Here is a 14,351-nt window from a genome sequence, read left to right on the forward strand (position 1 = left end):
TATCCGTAGATTCACGTTCGACGAATGCAAAGGCCAAAGGCACAACCTGGTTCTCACAATCTACATCGATAGCTATGAGTATATGATCCTTGTATTTGCCTGTGAGGAATATCCGTCCATACACATCACCGGCCGGTAATGTCGGAATGCCTCAATCATACAGCCGAACGACCAGAACACCTGGTGAAGGACTCAATCTCCATCCTGATTGACAAAATCATGAATATCAATACATGTGCTCAGGTTCCTTGCCTGAATAACCTTTAGCAGGTAAGGTAAGTTATGGTATGAGTCCTTATATGTGCCAAATCTCTTCTCTAACACCTTCTGTTCGCTCTCCATACCATGTCATATGAAATCTCGTACCCAAAACTAGTGCTGATAGTATGCATAACTCCAAACGGAGACATACTATTTTTCTTCAAAATCTCTGGGTACATCACATTTGCAACGTAATCAGCGCTCATATTCCTGTACGCGTGCAGAGGTCGGCTCAAGTTGTAAGTATGCGGCTCAACAATAGACGCTACCCATACTGTGTCACACCTTAGCAAGAATCTATGAACTCGACAAATGCAACCTTTAGCTAAACATTTGACATCGTATGTCCGAGGATTATTTATTACCACCTTAAACTCCCTCTTTTCCGAGAAACACCATCTCTTCACTACATGTTGCAGATAAACCTTGTCATGAAATATTTGGCCTTTGGTCACCACGATGGAATCATACTCCCATGCCGATTTATGTCCATCGTTCACCGTCAACTTCTCCAATGCAAATTTCGTTCATTCTTTCGGAATTATGGCACCAGAGTCCACAAATGTGCAGAACTCGTCATTATCTGCCTCCATTTGATCCACTAGTTCCTCATCCCGCTCTCTCTGATCAGCACGCATCGTGGCCCAGTTTTCTTCCCCGACATTAAGTTCTTCTCTTGCAGTTTGTATCTCAATCGGTGCACTAGTCTGCAGGAGTACCTCCGGAACACACTCTCCTTCACCTCCTCAGGGATAATATTTTCACCAACAGCTTCTACGATGCTAGGTCTGGCTTCTGTCGACGCAACATCGCTCGCTTCTACAAGGATGCAGTGAGAAAAACTCTGTCTCAACCTTAGTGACACAAATTGTTGTCATTGCTTCGAATATGTAACCTCCAAGAGCTCCCACTGCCGGCCGGTTCCTCAACGTCTAGGAATCAGAACGTTCATCGTCAACCGCTAATGTGCTGGACTAAGTTGCAATAGATTGTGCAGTCATCCTAACACTTGGGACCGCCGAATCTCTCCCAGATTATGTAAATCTATGTCCACATACTGGAAGTTACTCAGATCCACCCCACTGTCATAATACATGACATATCCAGAACCGTAAAAAACCCTGAACCCCACTACGGTCGACATACCTGATTCAACAACCACACTATACTAAGTCAGGTTAAATAACTGTAACCAATATACAACAGCTACGACCACAAAATTTATTCAACCTCATCACTTGTATTCTACATAACCATCAAATATCACCCCTAATTTACCCTTTATGTTCGCACTTTACCATTCTAAATGTATTACTATAAAAAACAATTACTGCATTTCTATTCTAAATATTCTACAGCTATTAAATATTTATACTACATATTCATAACAATTTAACAGCAAACTAGCATATATTATCTGACTATTGAAAATCCACAACAATTCAAATGTACAATTCCTTCATCGACGCAATTATATACATCTAATAATATCCAATTTTCGTAATGCTATTAAATAACCTATTTTAATTCTACATTACAAAATTTTAATTTTTTTTCAACTATTCCACATTTCCAACTAACTATACTATACTTTCTAGCTATAGCTAATTCCAAACCATATCACTCCAAACCATATCTACTCTACCCAAATTTTATATCCTTATTTTTCTAAATTATGTACTACACTGGACATTTCTTTAATAGTCTCTAACTATTTTTCTACAGCTTTCATAAGTATTCCTAATTTTTCTAACTATTCCTAATTTCAAACTATTTTTCTACATTTTCTTAAATCACCTACAATTTTTCTAACTACTACTATTTTTTCTAATTTTCTAACTACTCCTAATTCTTCTAACTACAACTACTTCCTAACTACTCTAAATTTATACTTAATTCTAACTAATAAAAAAACAGTTACCAACACCGCTACACATCGGTCAAAAGCTGCTCGCCCGCTCGCTACCATTGCTCTCATCGGACGCCGCCTCCCACCACACGACACCCCACACCGCCCGCTTTCCATCGCTGCTCGCTCTCTCGATCATGCGTGGGAGAGGAATCGATTGCCGTGGAATATATAAAGACCTATCGACACTCGGAATACCGATATGCCACCACCCTGCACGGACTGTCTACGTGGCACCACCCTTTACGTGGGCCCACAACCTGTCGGCTTTTGAAATGCCGACAGGCCCCGAGACACTGTCATTGTAATACCAAATTTTTGAGAGAGGAAAAAAAGGAGTTTTGACCAAAAATTTGACTTTTTGATCCGTTGCTCGTATGGACAATCGGAGACCGTGGTTGCGTTCATCTCGTCGAGATGAACCCATTTTGCTATTCATATGTCCGTTCCGGGCACTTTGTGACCCGTAGCAAGCCCAATAAATTTAGACCGTTCGTTGTTTTAAAAAAAATAAAAAAGGATAAGTACCGGATGGATCGGCCCTCAACCTAATCCATCCAGACTCTTCACGCATTCGCCTCTCTCTCTCTCTCTCTCTCTCTCTCTCTCTCTGTCGCCGCTGTCCACGCGTGCTGCGTGCTCGCCGGCCGTCCTGCCTGCTCCTGCCGCCGCTGCACTGTGCTGCGTCGTCTTGCTCGCCGCTCGCCTGTGCCGTGCGTCGCCGCGCCGCTGTCGTACACCGTCGGCGCTGCTGCGCGCCACCGTGAGCCGCGCGCCTGCGCCGCCATCGCGCTGGACCGGCTGCCGTGCGCCGCCGCCGGCCGTCGTGGTTTCTTTCTCTCTGTGTGTCCTGACCGAGAAGGAAAAGAGCCGGTCGAAGAAGAGCCAGGAAGAAGAAAGGAGAAAAGAAAAGAAAATAGAAGAAAAAGAAAAGGAGAAAAGGAAAAAAGGGGAAGAAAAAAAGAAAAGAAGAAAAAAAAGGAAAAAGTTGGAAATTTCGTAATTTCGTCGGATTCGTCGTCAATCCTTCGAAGGTGATTCCTCAGTAATTCCTAGACGTTTGTGGTTGGATTGAATCAAATCAATCAATTCCTGTCGTATCATTTTATGTGATCAATAGTCTGATTCGTTTCGATAATCATTATTGATTCGAAGATACGACATCCGAGTCGAAACATTCAATTCTTTCATCGGAACAAAGTCTAATTAGTGAGAACTTTGGTTCGACTCTGAATTGAAAATAGTGTATCATTTCATGTGATACAGTTTTCTGTTCGGTTTTCCGAAATATAGGCGTATATGCGACGTTTGCAGGCGTAGGATTGACGCTTCATATTTTATGTGTGTTCAAATGTGTTGTAGTGCTAATAATATACCTATACAGGTGGTACTACTTCCGGACGTTCTTGATCAAAATTTCTTCGTCGTTTTTTGTAAAAGGCAAGTAACGTGGGGGTGTAATTCAATGCTATATTTATATTCATGTCTTACTTCTTTTGCAAATAAAATTGAAGTATGTGGAATTTTTCTAATTCATTCAAACCATGGATGATGTTGCATTTGATTATTTAAATCCATACTTTTCTTATTGATTTGGATTGTACCTTTATCTTCATGAATCAGTTGTGGTTTTTATCACGAGTCATTCAAAAAGGAAATTAAGAATTGACGTCAATTCACATGCATACATATGCATTTATGCACTTCATATGGTGATAAAGGCCGATCACTGTCATCGTGCGTGATTCGTACCGGTACATGGAGTTGCATGAGATGTTGGCATCGTCCAGCTCTCAAATGGAGTTGCATCTTGGCATTCATATATTTTTTATGATATTTGACGAATACAAAATTCTGGGAGTTGAATACCATATTTTTTTTGGAGACCGAGTTGGAGTCTCTCGTTACTTTCTCAACAAATACTTCTGAAAAGATATTCTCTTTAAAGCATGTGTTTTTTATATCGTGAGAAGAATGTTTTATTCCCTAATACTTTTGAATCGAGTAAGATGTGTTTATATTCATAGCTGTTACTTGCTGAACTCGTCTCACCCCCTGTTAAATCTTTTACAGGTATGTTTAGATGTTGACGTGCATTTTGGAGATGAATCTTGGTAGTTGCATGCACCACCTCATCACGATGTCGATAACTCAACCGGTGTTTATAAGTTGTGTTTTTTATGGTCTGTCATTTATTTTGTATATGTTATGGTAAGACGCTGGTAGCGTCGTGAAGATTTCTATATATATATATGTTGGTTATATCATATATATTTTCTGCCTGTGATCTTTTCTGTGGTCAGTTATACCGTTCTATAGAGGAAATGCTGCTAAAATTTTCTATTTTCAAATAATTAGGCTTAGTTGTAAAGTAGGATGTTACAGTCATGTAGGTTATCGACATACAGAATACCGATAGATCCTTGTTGGTATTATATATACCGACATGTAAATATTCTTATAATTTTTTAATTTAGCTATTATTTTTGTAATTTTTTAGTAAAATAATATTATTAAAAAAAGTTCCAGCATCAAGCTACATTAGCTGACAGCCTGCATGTAACCAGCTAGCTAAAGCCTCCTCCGGGTGTGCCTTTCACCAGCCTCGACACTTTCCACTGGAATCGCATCTTCGTTACCACAAGCTCCCCTTTTTCGGTTAACTGATGCAGGATCATCGTCCAATACTGCCACAGTTGCTAATAAGTCAGACAATACGGAAGGGCATGTCTCCTCCAAGTAATCAAAACCTTCCGTCTCCATAACAGCTGTAGCAAGACAACAAAAGCAACACCAGAACATGAGAACTCAAGCAAACAAGACACGCGTGTACTAAAACTTCAACTTACTAATAAGAAATTCAGGTGTCACAAGACAAAAACTGAATAGGCTCAAATGAATCCCACTCTTATAACAACATAGAACACAGGTCTCTAAAGGAGGCATCTAAATAACAGATACTTAACTATTTGTTGTTGAAGATAATTGGACCTAGAATTACCCTCTGAGAAAGAGATCTGTTATTTGCACAAGCACACTGATACCAAGTTACTGATGGAACCTACTGATGGAACCTACTGATGGAATTAAGAGCGCCAAAGAACCTTTTGCAAAACTGAATGTGTTATTGAACTTCTACCGATTCACCTTAAATATGTCTACTCCACCGCTTCATATATAGACCAGCAAAATAAGGGAGATTCTACTATTTACTACTGAATAAGTTGCCTGTTCTCATGTCATTGACACACTGATGGTATATCGTAGAACAGACACTTATTCAGTGGATTGTTCCGCAAAATAAAGGACCATCGGCAAACCCAAAAGGGCTAAGAAAACTCTATTGCCAAAGGTTATCATTCTTCCCTACACTTAATATGGTAAGCTTTGCATTTCTTCTCCTCTACTGCAAAGAGACAGACATATTTATAGGGGGGAATATTTTTTGAAACCAGTCAAATTAGTGAATTACCATAAAAGAGCAAGGTGCCAAACACGCATGCTTCTTCATTTTTATGGATGTAGTGTGAATGCAACTGAAGAATAAAGTTACATAGCTATACACAATAATAAATCCTCATTCAGTACTACTGTTTGCAACAGTATAATCCCAGAGATATACATCAAGTTAGAAACAGTCATTTCCAAGTAGAAAATAGTGACAATGAGTCATGACATTATACACAATCCATGTTTTTTGTAGCTGAATTATCTGAACGTGAAGGAAGTCTTTTTCATGGCATTGTTCTAGAAACATGCCAAAGAACATATGGGGCATAATAATATACACATCAGATATTAATTCAGCAAGCATTTAAAGTGAGCACACCAAAGGGAGAGGAGGGAAATGTAAACAGTGATGACTAAAAACAAACAACGATGGAGAAGGTTATTCTTGTGTTGGAGCTAAAATCCATGATCAATTCCTTGAATGCCACAAGGATTGCTCTGGAATTATTAAGCACATCCATGGGCAAACATGCACCCATGCAAACATAAAATGTATGTTCCTGCACGACCACCCAGTCACCCACCCACGCCCATGGGACAGCACGCGGGCACACAAGCTGACTTCAGGAACTAACAGCTCCGAGTTTTTAGCATTAGTGGAATGAACTGTACTATAAGCACTACAAAAAGTTTCAAACAAGGAAACAGCCTTCTAGAAGGAAGTGTAAGACGCTAATATGCTACAAGTCACTATGCATTCATGAGTTTTTATACTTTCCACTGGAAATCCTCAGGCATGGTTTTCAGACACTATGTATAGATCAACATTGTTTTCAGAGACTAGGATGAAACTTATTTCAAAAAAAGAAAGAATATGAATGTTCTACCAATATTATTACATTATGTACAATTTAACACCATCATATAAGCATCTGATCATGCTTTTTAGGGTACTCAAATAAAATTCATGCATCATTATATTATTTAAAATGTGCAAGGGTTGCAATTTTTGTCATATATACTCTCAGCACCACTCTAACTTCCAGATACAAACGCCCAAAAAAGGCAGCCAAATTGATCCTATCACGACATTCAAACATGGGCAGTACTAACCATCCTATCATAAAAAAGGCAATATAAGCCTAACGTATAAACATAGCATATTTACTTGCTGCCAGCCTGACATTCCAGCCTGTGTTTCAGTTTCAGGGCATCTTTCCTGCCCAAATATGTGCACTATCTGTTAACTACACTTGCATCAGGAACTACCTTGCTGGCTATTTGGCTTGTTGCTGTCTCTGGATAAAAACTAAGTGAAGAAATTTACCGATTAAAAGTTGAATTCTTATTCTAACTCATTCAATTAAGTTCTATAAACCGTAGGGGACCACCAATTACAGAAATTATCCTAAAATAACATCACAGAGAAGTAGGAAATACTCTCTGCTTTGGACAGTTAGATCTAGTCCTCAAAGCGTCTCAAAGAATTACCCTAAGACTGCAAAATAACAGAAGACACACAATGCTGTGTACCACGAAAAAGCCAAGATATATAATATATTATATATTCCAGAGAACCAAAGCATACCTCCCAAATTTTCTCGAACAGCAGCGAACTTTAGACACGCAGACTTCAGCTCAGCACAATGGTGCTGTTCAGCTAGGGCTAAGGTTGTTGCAACTGTTTCAGCAGTCAGTTCATCACATAACTTTGCCTCACATAGGAGACATAGCCGGTCCAATCCATATCTATCAGCCGCTGCCAATAAATGCTGTACCACTACTGTTGATGTCCACAACGAGACAGATCCAGCTAGTTCATGAATGTGGAGTTCATCAGCGTATATGAAGTTCACCATTGCCTGCATTGGGAGGAAAAATGTAACATTACAAAAAGGGGATACATTCAATCAAATAACAACACACTGACTTGTTTTCTCGAAGCAAAAGGTCTGCGAAGCTGAGAAACATTGTAATACAGAAACAGACCAAAATTGGTTCTGTATTAAAAAGAAACCTTAGACTGTTTACATGTGATGAGACCAAACATGCGTATTTTATGGTGATTTAATTAAGGGAGAGATATCAAGTGCAAGAGAATTTTTAAAATACTTCCAGTTTGAGCACCAAATCAACATGAAAAATCCTCCCAAATCCCAATAAGTTCTACACGTGGTTCTTAGTTTACTTTACCTACAAATAAAATTTTGAGTTCATATTTAATCAATATTGAGAGTAAAAAAACAAAGGAATTTTGGACAAGTGGAGAAAATTGTAAATTTGAACTTCATATCCCCCAAGCGACATATAATTCTGGATATAAGTTCAATTACTTCTACACAGAATGCGTATCTTAAGCAGTATAGTACATAGAATAAGAGGGGACATCAGGATTCCCTAACAAAAAAAATGCTGGAAATTGGTGCGATCTGCACGTAGCCATTACCTTGAAGATGACAGGCTCCACATCCTCCACAACAACTCTGTGTATGTCGGGATTTCCGATAGGGCCAAAGAATTGGGCTTTGAATACCGGGGAGCGAGCAGCAAGAATCCACTTATGAGCACGGACTTTCTCATCACCCACTTCAAAAGTTATGTCGCAGCCGATGCCGACTCTGAGGAGCTCCTTGAAGCAATGGCCCATGTCAGATGGTGGAACATGAATCTGGATGTTCTTTGGCGTTTCAATACGATTCTTGACAACACCTACAGTGCAGTTCATTACTAGACAATCATTCTTTAGAAAATCAGACGTTTCCAGGAGTGATCTTCTGTAGAAGCGCTTGTAACCCCTGAAAAGAAAGGATAATAAAAATGCTGAGAGAAATGAAAGATGCAAGACAAGGAGGGGAGAGGAAGCTATGAATTATGAGGAGTGATATAAAGTAATTGGCCAGCTGCAGTAACAAAATTCGTAGCCTCTTTAGGTAGAATGCAAGATCCTTTTGTTAATAGCTCAAGAGTACGGCAACCCAAACAGAACATTGAGTCATTGCTGTGTGTGATGAACACTGAATCTTATTAAACCCCAACTGCCCGAGGATTACAAGCTACTGGCATTCTTAGTTTATGTCACTCGAAGGGTTTATGCAGCAAGTAGCAGGCAGCAGCCCAGACATAACCCTCAACCTATATACATTCGGTCTGGCAGATACCAACTAATAGTGTATGACTGACTGTTAGTGTTGGCTTTTATTTCCATAACAATAACCTAGTCCAGAATGGATGGAATTAGACCTAACGGTACTGGCATTGGTCGCAACTAATCTATGAAGCTGAAATTGTAGTCCCCTTCCATCTAAAAGGGAGGAATCAAGGTTCACTTTACCAGACAAAAACCGGCGGTAAACCCGGTTACCAGTTTTACCGGTGGGTACCGGTAAAAAAAACAAACTGGATAAAAAATTTCTGATTAATTTGAATTTTAAAATGTATATAGTATTAGAGTCATAGAATATTGCATAAATTAACATATAACACATTGGTAGAGTGCATCACTTGTTTCTATGAGGTGCTTGATTTGAATCCCTCCCCCTCTCTTGATTTCCTTTTTTTCTTAAAATCCTAAGGTTGCAAATCTAAATTTCAAATTTGAAGCCGTGTCTCATAAATGTCTCAACGTTCTCAAAAAGATTGGACCACATTAAACAAACACCTAGCGGTAATATTTGAATTTGTCCGGTAAATTTTATTTAGCGATAAGGTTTTCCCTGGGGAGGAAATGTGAGTGAAGATGAAAGGCTGAGATTGGGAAACGAAGGGGAGAGGGATTGGTGCGTTTACCACATGGAACCCCTGTACTTGAGTGTGTATGGGCCGGCCTGCAGGGATCGGTCGAAGTGGGAGTGGACCTTGTGGCGTCCGCGTCCCGACTGGTCGAGGAGGGTGAGCTCGAAGAGCGCGCGTACGTCGGCGCCGTCGGAGGCGAGTGCGACGAAGACGGAGACGTAGTTGGCGTTGTCCTCGGGGTTCTTACCGTCGGGGTAGAGGTAGACGGCCCAGTGGTAGCCGCCGACGGCGAAGACGTCGCTGGCGACGTAGCGACCGGGGCCCGTGCCCTTGGCGAGGGAGAAACCCTTGACGGTGTACTGGTGGGAGCCCCGCACGGTCTCGGTGACGGAGCGCGACCAGGAAGGGTGGGGAGGAGGCATCCGGCGGGGAGGGGTGGATTCCGGCGACGGGAGGTGGGAGCCTCGCCTGAGTCGGGTCGGGTCGGTCAAAGCGGATGACGGCCGGCCACCCACCCACTAATTAATTATGTTTTCATTCTGGTCCTCTAATGTTGCTCTCTTTTCATTGGGCTTTTCTGCAAAAGAAGAGGCTCAGGGAGGCACCTTCACCTTCGGGATCTCTTGTCCCTCTTGTTTTCTACTCTACTTTTAGAGAAGAGAGTGGAGAATCCAATCCAATCCAATCCAATCCAATCTCTTCCCCACTCGGCACCTAGCTTCCTCCTCCACGAGATAACGAAGATCCAGGTTACTCTAGTAGGTACCCTTCCTTCCTTTCCTCCAATGCAACAGCATCTACTGTACTAGTACTACTTTTAATTAATTCTTCTCTCACGATCCCTAGTCCATCAACCAATTCTAGTTGTAGCGAGTCAGTGTTCCGATTAAGGAGTTTGGTCCTCTCTACGTACGCACTTGCACAAGAAGACCTAGCAATGCAATGCACATGTGTCCTGTGTCTCCTCTACCATGTCCGTGCCTGCGTCAATCTCCCCCTATTCTTTGTGCTCTCTGGTTGTTCCATGGATGCCTGCAGGACACTTGTCGTTTCCCAGGTCCTCTTCTTCTTTGTGCTCAAGGATTTCCTCTTCTATTGGGGCAGGCACAGAGCACTGCATACAAAATGGCTTTACAAGCATGTTCACAGCGTCCACCATGAGTCTGTGCCGCCATTGCTTATTTACCTCCCTGCATCATTCGACTTCACTTCTCACTGCATCATTAGTTGTCAAGAATATTTGTTATATCTCTAACGCCATCGTATCGTGTAGTCTTTTTTTTAATGTGGGCGATTATATTAGGAAAAAAGAAAAAAAGGCATCAAGGATGCCTACAATTTACACATAGAGGCATGTGGCCCAGGCTCATGACAAGAAGAAAAAAATTGCCAAGAAAAAAGCGTAGCAACGCGTCCTCCGTGAGTTCGTTGCCTAAAAGATCCGAAGATTTTATTCTTTCCACTACTTTAAAAGATCAAGATTATGAGAAACCATCTAAACAATATTTTAATTAATTATTAAATCGATTATTTACTTAATTACAACTTTAACGATTAACTAAAATACTATTTAGTATTACTAGCATATGTTTGTATCCAAGATCGGAATACATATCTTTCTAATATTTAACATCACAACACAACTTAATAAAGAGCGAGAAATTAACATTAGATTACAAGTTCTTAATTATTTACCAAGTTATTATAATTTACAGTAAAAGAGAGTTAGGAGGAGATAAAAACCGACTCACTCCTAACCAACAGAAAAAACTACACAGTAAAAATAAAAGCTAATGACAGCAAAAGATGGATGAAACCTTAGCACCTGAAAAAGCAACATGAGTATGAAGGTACTCGCAAGACTTACATAATAAGCACTTATAAATAGCCTGACTCCAAGGATTATGTATTTGGATGTTAGCAAGAAAAGGCTATATGGTTAAGTAAACTTCATATATGAAAATAAATTTGATATAAACATGTATGAGCATCTATACTTGACCAACATGACTATCTAACCCATAAACCTCAACTGAATATATATGTAAACGAAACCATAAGAATAATATCTGTAAAGCACCATCTCAACCCATCAACCACCTAAATCCACACTCGTAACTCTACGACTGCTGCAAATAGACAAAAACATGCTCATGACCGAGAGTACGATATTTCAAAATATTTTTACACCTTGCAGGGTACTTCTTTATCTACACAACTTGAGGATCATACGGCTCGCATGACCACACAAGTCCATACAAGGGGTACTCATGTTAACCTTTTTCAATAAACTCCGACTATTTGATCATATGCCGATAGGTGCGGGGGTCATCTAGAATTACTCCTGGAGCAAAATTGATATCCCAACCAACCTCATACCCAACACCATCAACCCGCACACCAAATAGCCACAGCTACAAAGGTAATCGTCTTATCATTCTCATATGCGACATGTAGTAAGCACGGAAAGTTCTAAAGCTAACTGCACCAACGATCGGTGCTTAAACGATACAAGCGATCTATGGTATCAGCGTCCCTGTCCCGACCTACCTAGGGAAACTCCACATCCGAGCAGGACAAACACCCCTAACACCGCCCATATCTCGTCTCATCATCCCACTCATCCAACTAACACCATCGACTCATCATTGTGATTATTGTGCATGTAATTAAAGCCTATGCTCGCAAACGATGAAACATTTCACCGCTCGACTTCTACCGAGTACTTAAGCACTTGCTAAGCATCAAGAATGACATTTTAAATTAGATGAAACCATATTAAACCCAGACTACAAGGATACAGATCAACAATTATTCAAGACAGGAGAATTAGTGCATCAACATATGTTCTACCAATCATAAAACCGACATCGACTCAAACTCATGCATAACATATATAAAGCGTAATTTATCACATATGACAAAAATGATCCAAATTAATGGGAGAAATATACTTAGATGCTTGTCTTGCTGCTCAGGTGACTGCATAATGCTACTCATGCAACACTCGTAGAACTCAGGGAGATTGGCGTCGTCTTCAACCACGACCGGACCATGCACTGGTTCTTCGCTCACTAGAGAAAAACGCATGCAATGATGAGCATGAATGAAGTGCAACAATATATGCTACAAAATGCATAACAACATGCTAAAAGCGTAAGGCATGCGAAAGAACAACAGCTACCGATCTAAACAATGCCAGAAAAGTACAGGAGGCCGGAGTCTCTGGATAATTCTCTGGACTCTCTGGATTTATCCGGACTATCCGAATAATTCTCCGGACTCCCCGGAATACGGAGACTCCGGTATTTCTTTGGACGCTCCGGATTTCTGCAGAGAACGCGTTGTTCTGGAGTCTCTGGACTTTTCTTCGGACATCCTGGACTTCTGTAGAAAACGTGTTCGTGTCGTTTCACCGATTGATTCGACTCGCATGATGAATCTATGCTACATAGATATGCATATACACTATACAAAGGGTTCTAAACTCAAATTGCATCCTAAACTCTAACGATCTTTGAGCACAATTCATTGGAATTTTTCTGGAATGTCCAGACTGTTCAAACATTCATTCGGAGTATTCGGACTTCTGCAAAGAGCAACACCGGGGGGGGGGGGGGGGGGAGTCGACCGATCTGATTTGTGAGCCTCTCCAAGATAAAGGGAAATATGTTTGAGCTATTTCATAGGCTCTAGAACTCACTCAACAATCTAGCAACTTGATTTCTAACTCAAATTCATCCAAAACCTCTAAATTACTCTAAAGCTCAAGAACTCAGGCACATTGCAAACTCGGGATTTATCCAACCAAAACGTGCATCTATGCCATGGGAGCCTAGGAGACTCACCTAAGATGCTTTGTCGAGCTTAGGGACCGTTGGTTGAAGGATGAAAAGCTTGAAAAGCGAAAGAATGCCGATGCTCCTTGTGCTTCAACCAAGAACACCAAAAGGCATCAAAACCGGCTCAAATCCTTCAAGAAAACAAAAGTGAATTGGATGGATGGATAGCTTAGGAGCTAGTGAACACGTGAGTAGCACATGCATACCTCGATTCCTTCTCTTGAGGTAGGCTTTTAGGTGAGAAGAAGAGAGGGAGCTTGAGAGGGAGGGAGAGCTCTTGCTCTCCTTGTCTTGGCCGGTTGAGGAGAGAGGGAGCATGGGAGTGGAGTGAGGGGGAGAGAGAGAGGGAGCAAGTGGGTGCTGCATGGGTGGGAGAGATGGTGGGGCTGGCTAGATGGGCCCATGCGCTAGAGAGAGAAACTTGTTTTACTATGAAATTGATTCTTTTCTATCCTGGATTCATTTCTCTCATCCAGTTGACTCAAATCAAAGTGCCCTAATGTGCCAAAATAAATTACCCCGAAATTAATCATGACCCTAATGACATATAATTAGACTTAATCATGTAATTACAATTTTGGGACGTGACAAAGATGATCAGTGTCTTGATGCCCTTCTTCAAGCTTCTCGGCGCTCACTCCACCAAGCCTCAATGGATCCCATATTGGTCCATGAGTTTGGGTGTAGAGAGGGTAGGTGTATCCTATTTGCTATACGTGACCATAGCCTTTTAACAGCCAGGCAGTCTCCAGATTGCGGACACACATTGGGCAGAAGTATTGGTTCTTACAATGGTGCAGTTGCAAGCGTTGTGATGTCCAAATTTGGTCCTGGATTAGAAGCCATGCATAAAATTTGCATTTGGGTGGCATCCAAACCTTCTAGAAGAGCTTTTTGTAGCTTTTTCTTGGCAAGCCCACAATTTGGACTTTGTATGCCGACTTTGTTGTATAGGAGCCATGCACCGTTAGTGTCTAGGTTATTGTGCCATCTGCTTCACTCAGCCGCACTTCACTAACCTTGTTCTAGAGTTGCACAAATTGTTCAATGAGGTGTGCGGTCAGGTTGTGGCGGAGATCATGAATCTAGTTGTTGTCTTATAGGGTGTTTGCAATTGTCTAATTTTTCCTTTTTGAGTGGGCGTATAAGTCGGAGCT

At 41.0% G+C, this 14,351-nt stretch overlaps 1 protein-coding gene across 1 annotated transcript; it reads right to left on the minus strand.

Moving 5' to 3' along the window:
- Nucleotides 1-4,625: 4,625 nt before the first annotated feature.
- LOC133891113 (BTB/POZ and MATH domain-containing protein 3-like) lies at nt 4,626-9,865 on the minus strand. The gene is made up of 4 exons (XM_062331830.1): nt 9,407-9,865; nt 8,067-8,415; nt 7,209-7,482; nt 4,626-4,938 (listed from the first exon to the last, which is right to left on the minus strand). Exons 1-4 carry the CDS (start codon nt 9,772-9,774, stop codon nt 4,742-4,744), a joined length of 1,188 nt encoding a protein of 395 aa, XP_062187814.1. The 5' UTR covers nt 9,775-9,865; the 3' UTR covers nt 4,626-4,741.
- Nucleotides 9,866-14,351: the final 4,486 nt, after the last annotated feature.

Source organism: Phragmites australis, chromosome 14 (genome assembly GCF_958298935.1).
Source record: "Phragmites australis chromosome 14, lpPhrAust1.1, whole genome shotgun sequence".
Lineage (NCBI taxonomy): Eukaryota > Viridiplantae > Streptophyta > Magnoliopsida > Poales > Poaceae > Phragmites > Phragmites australis.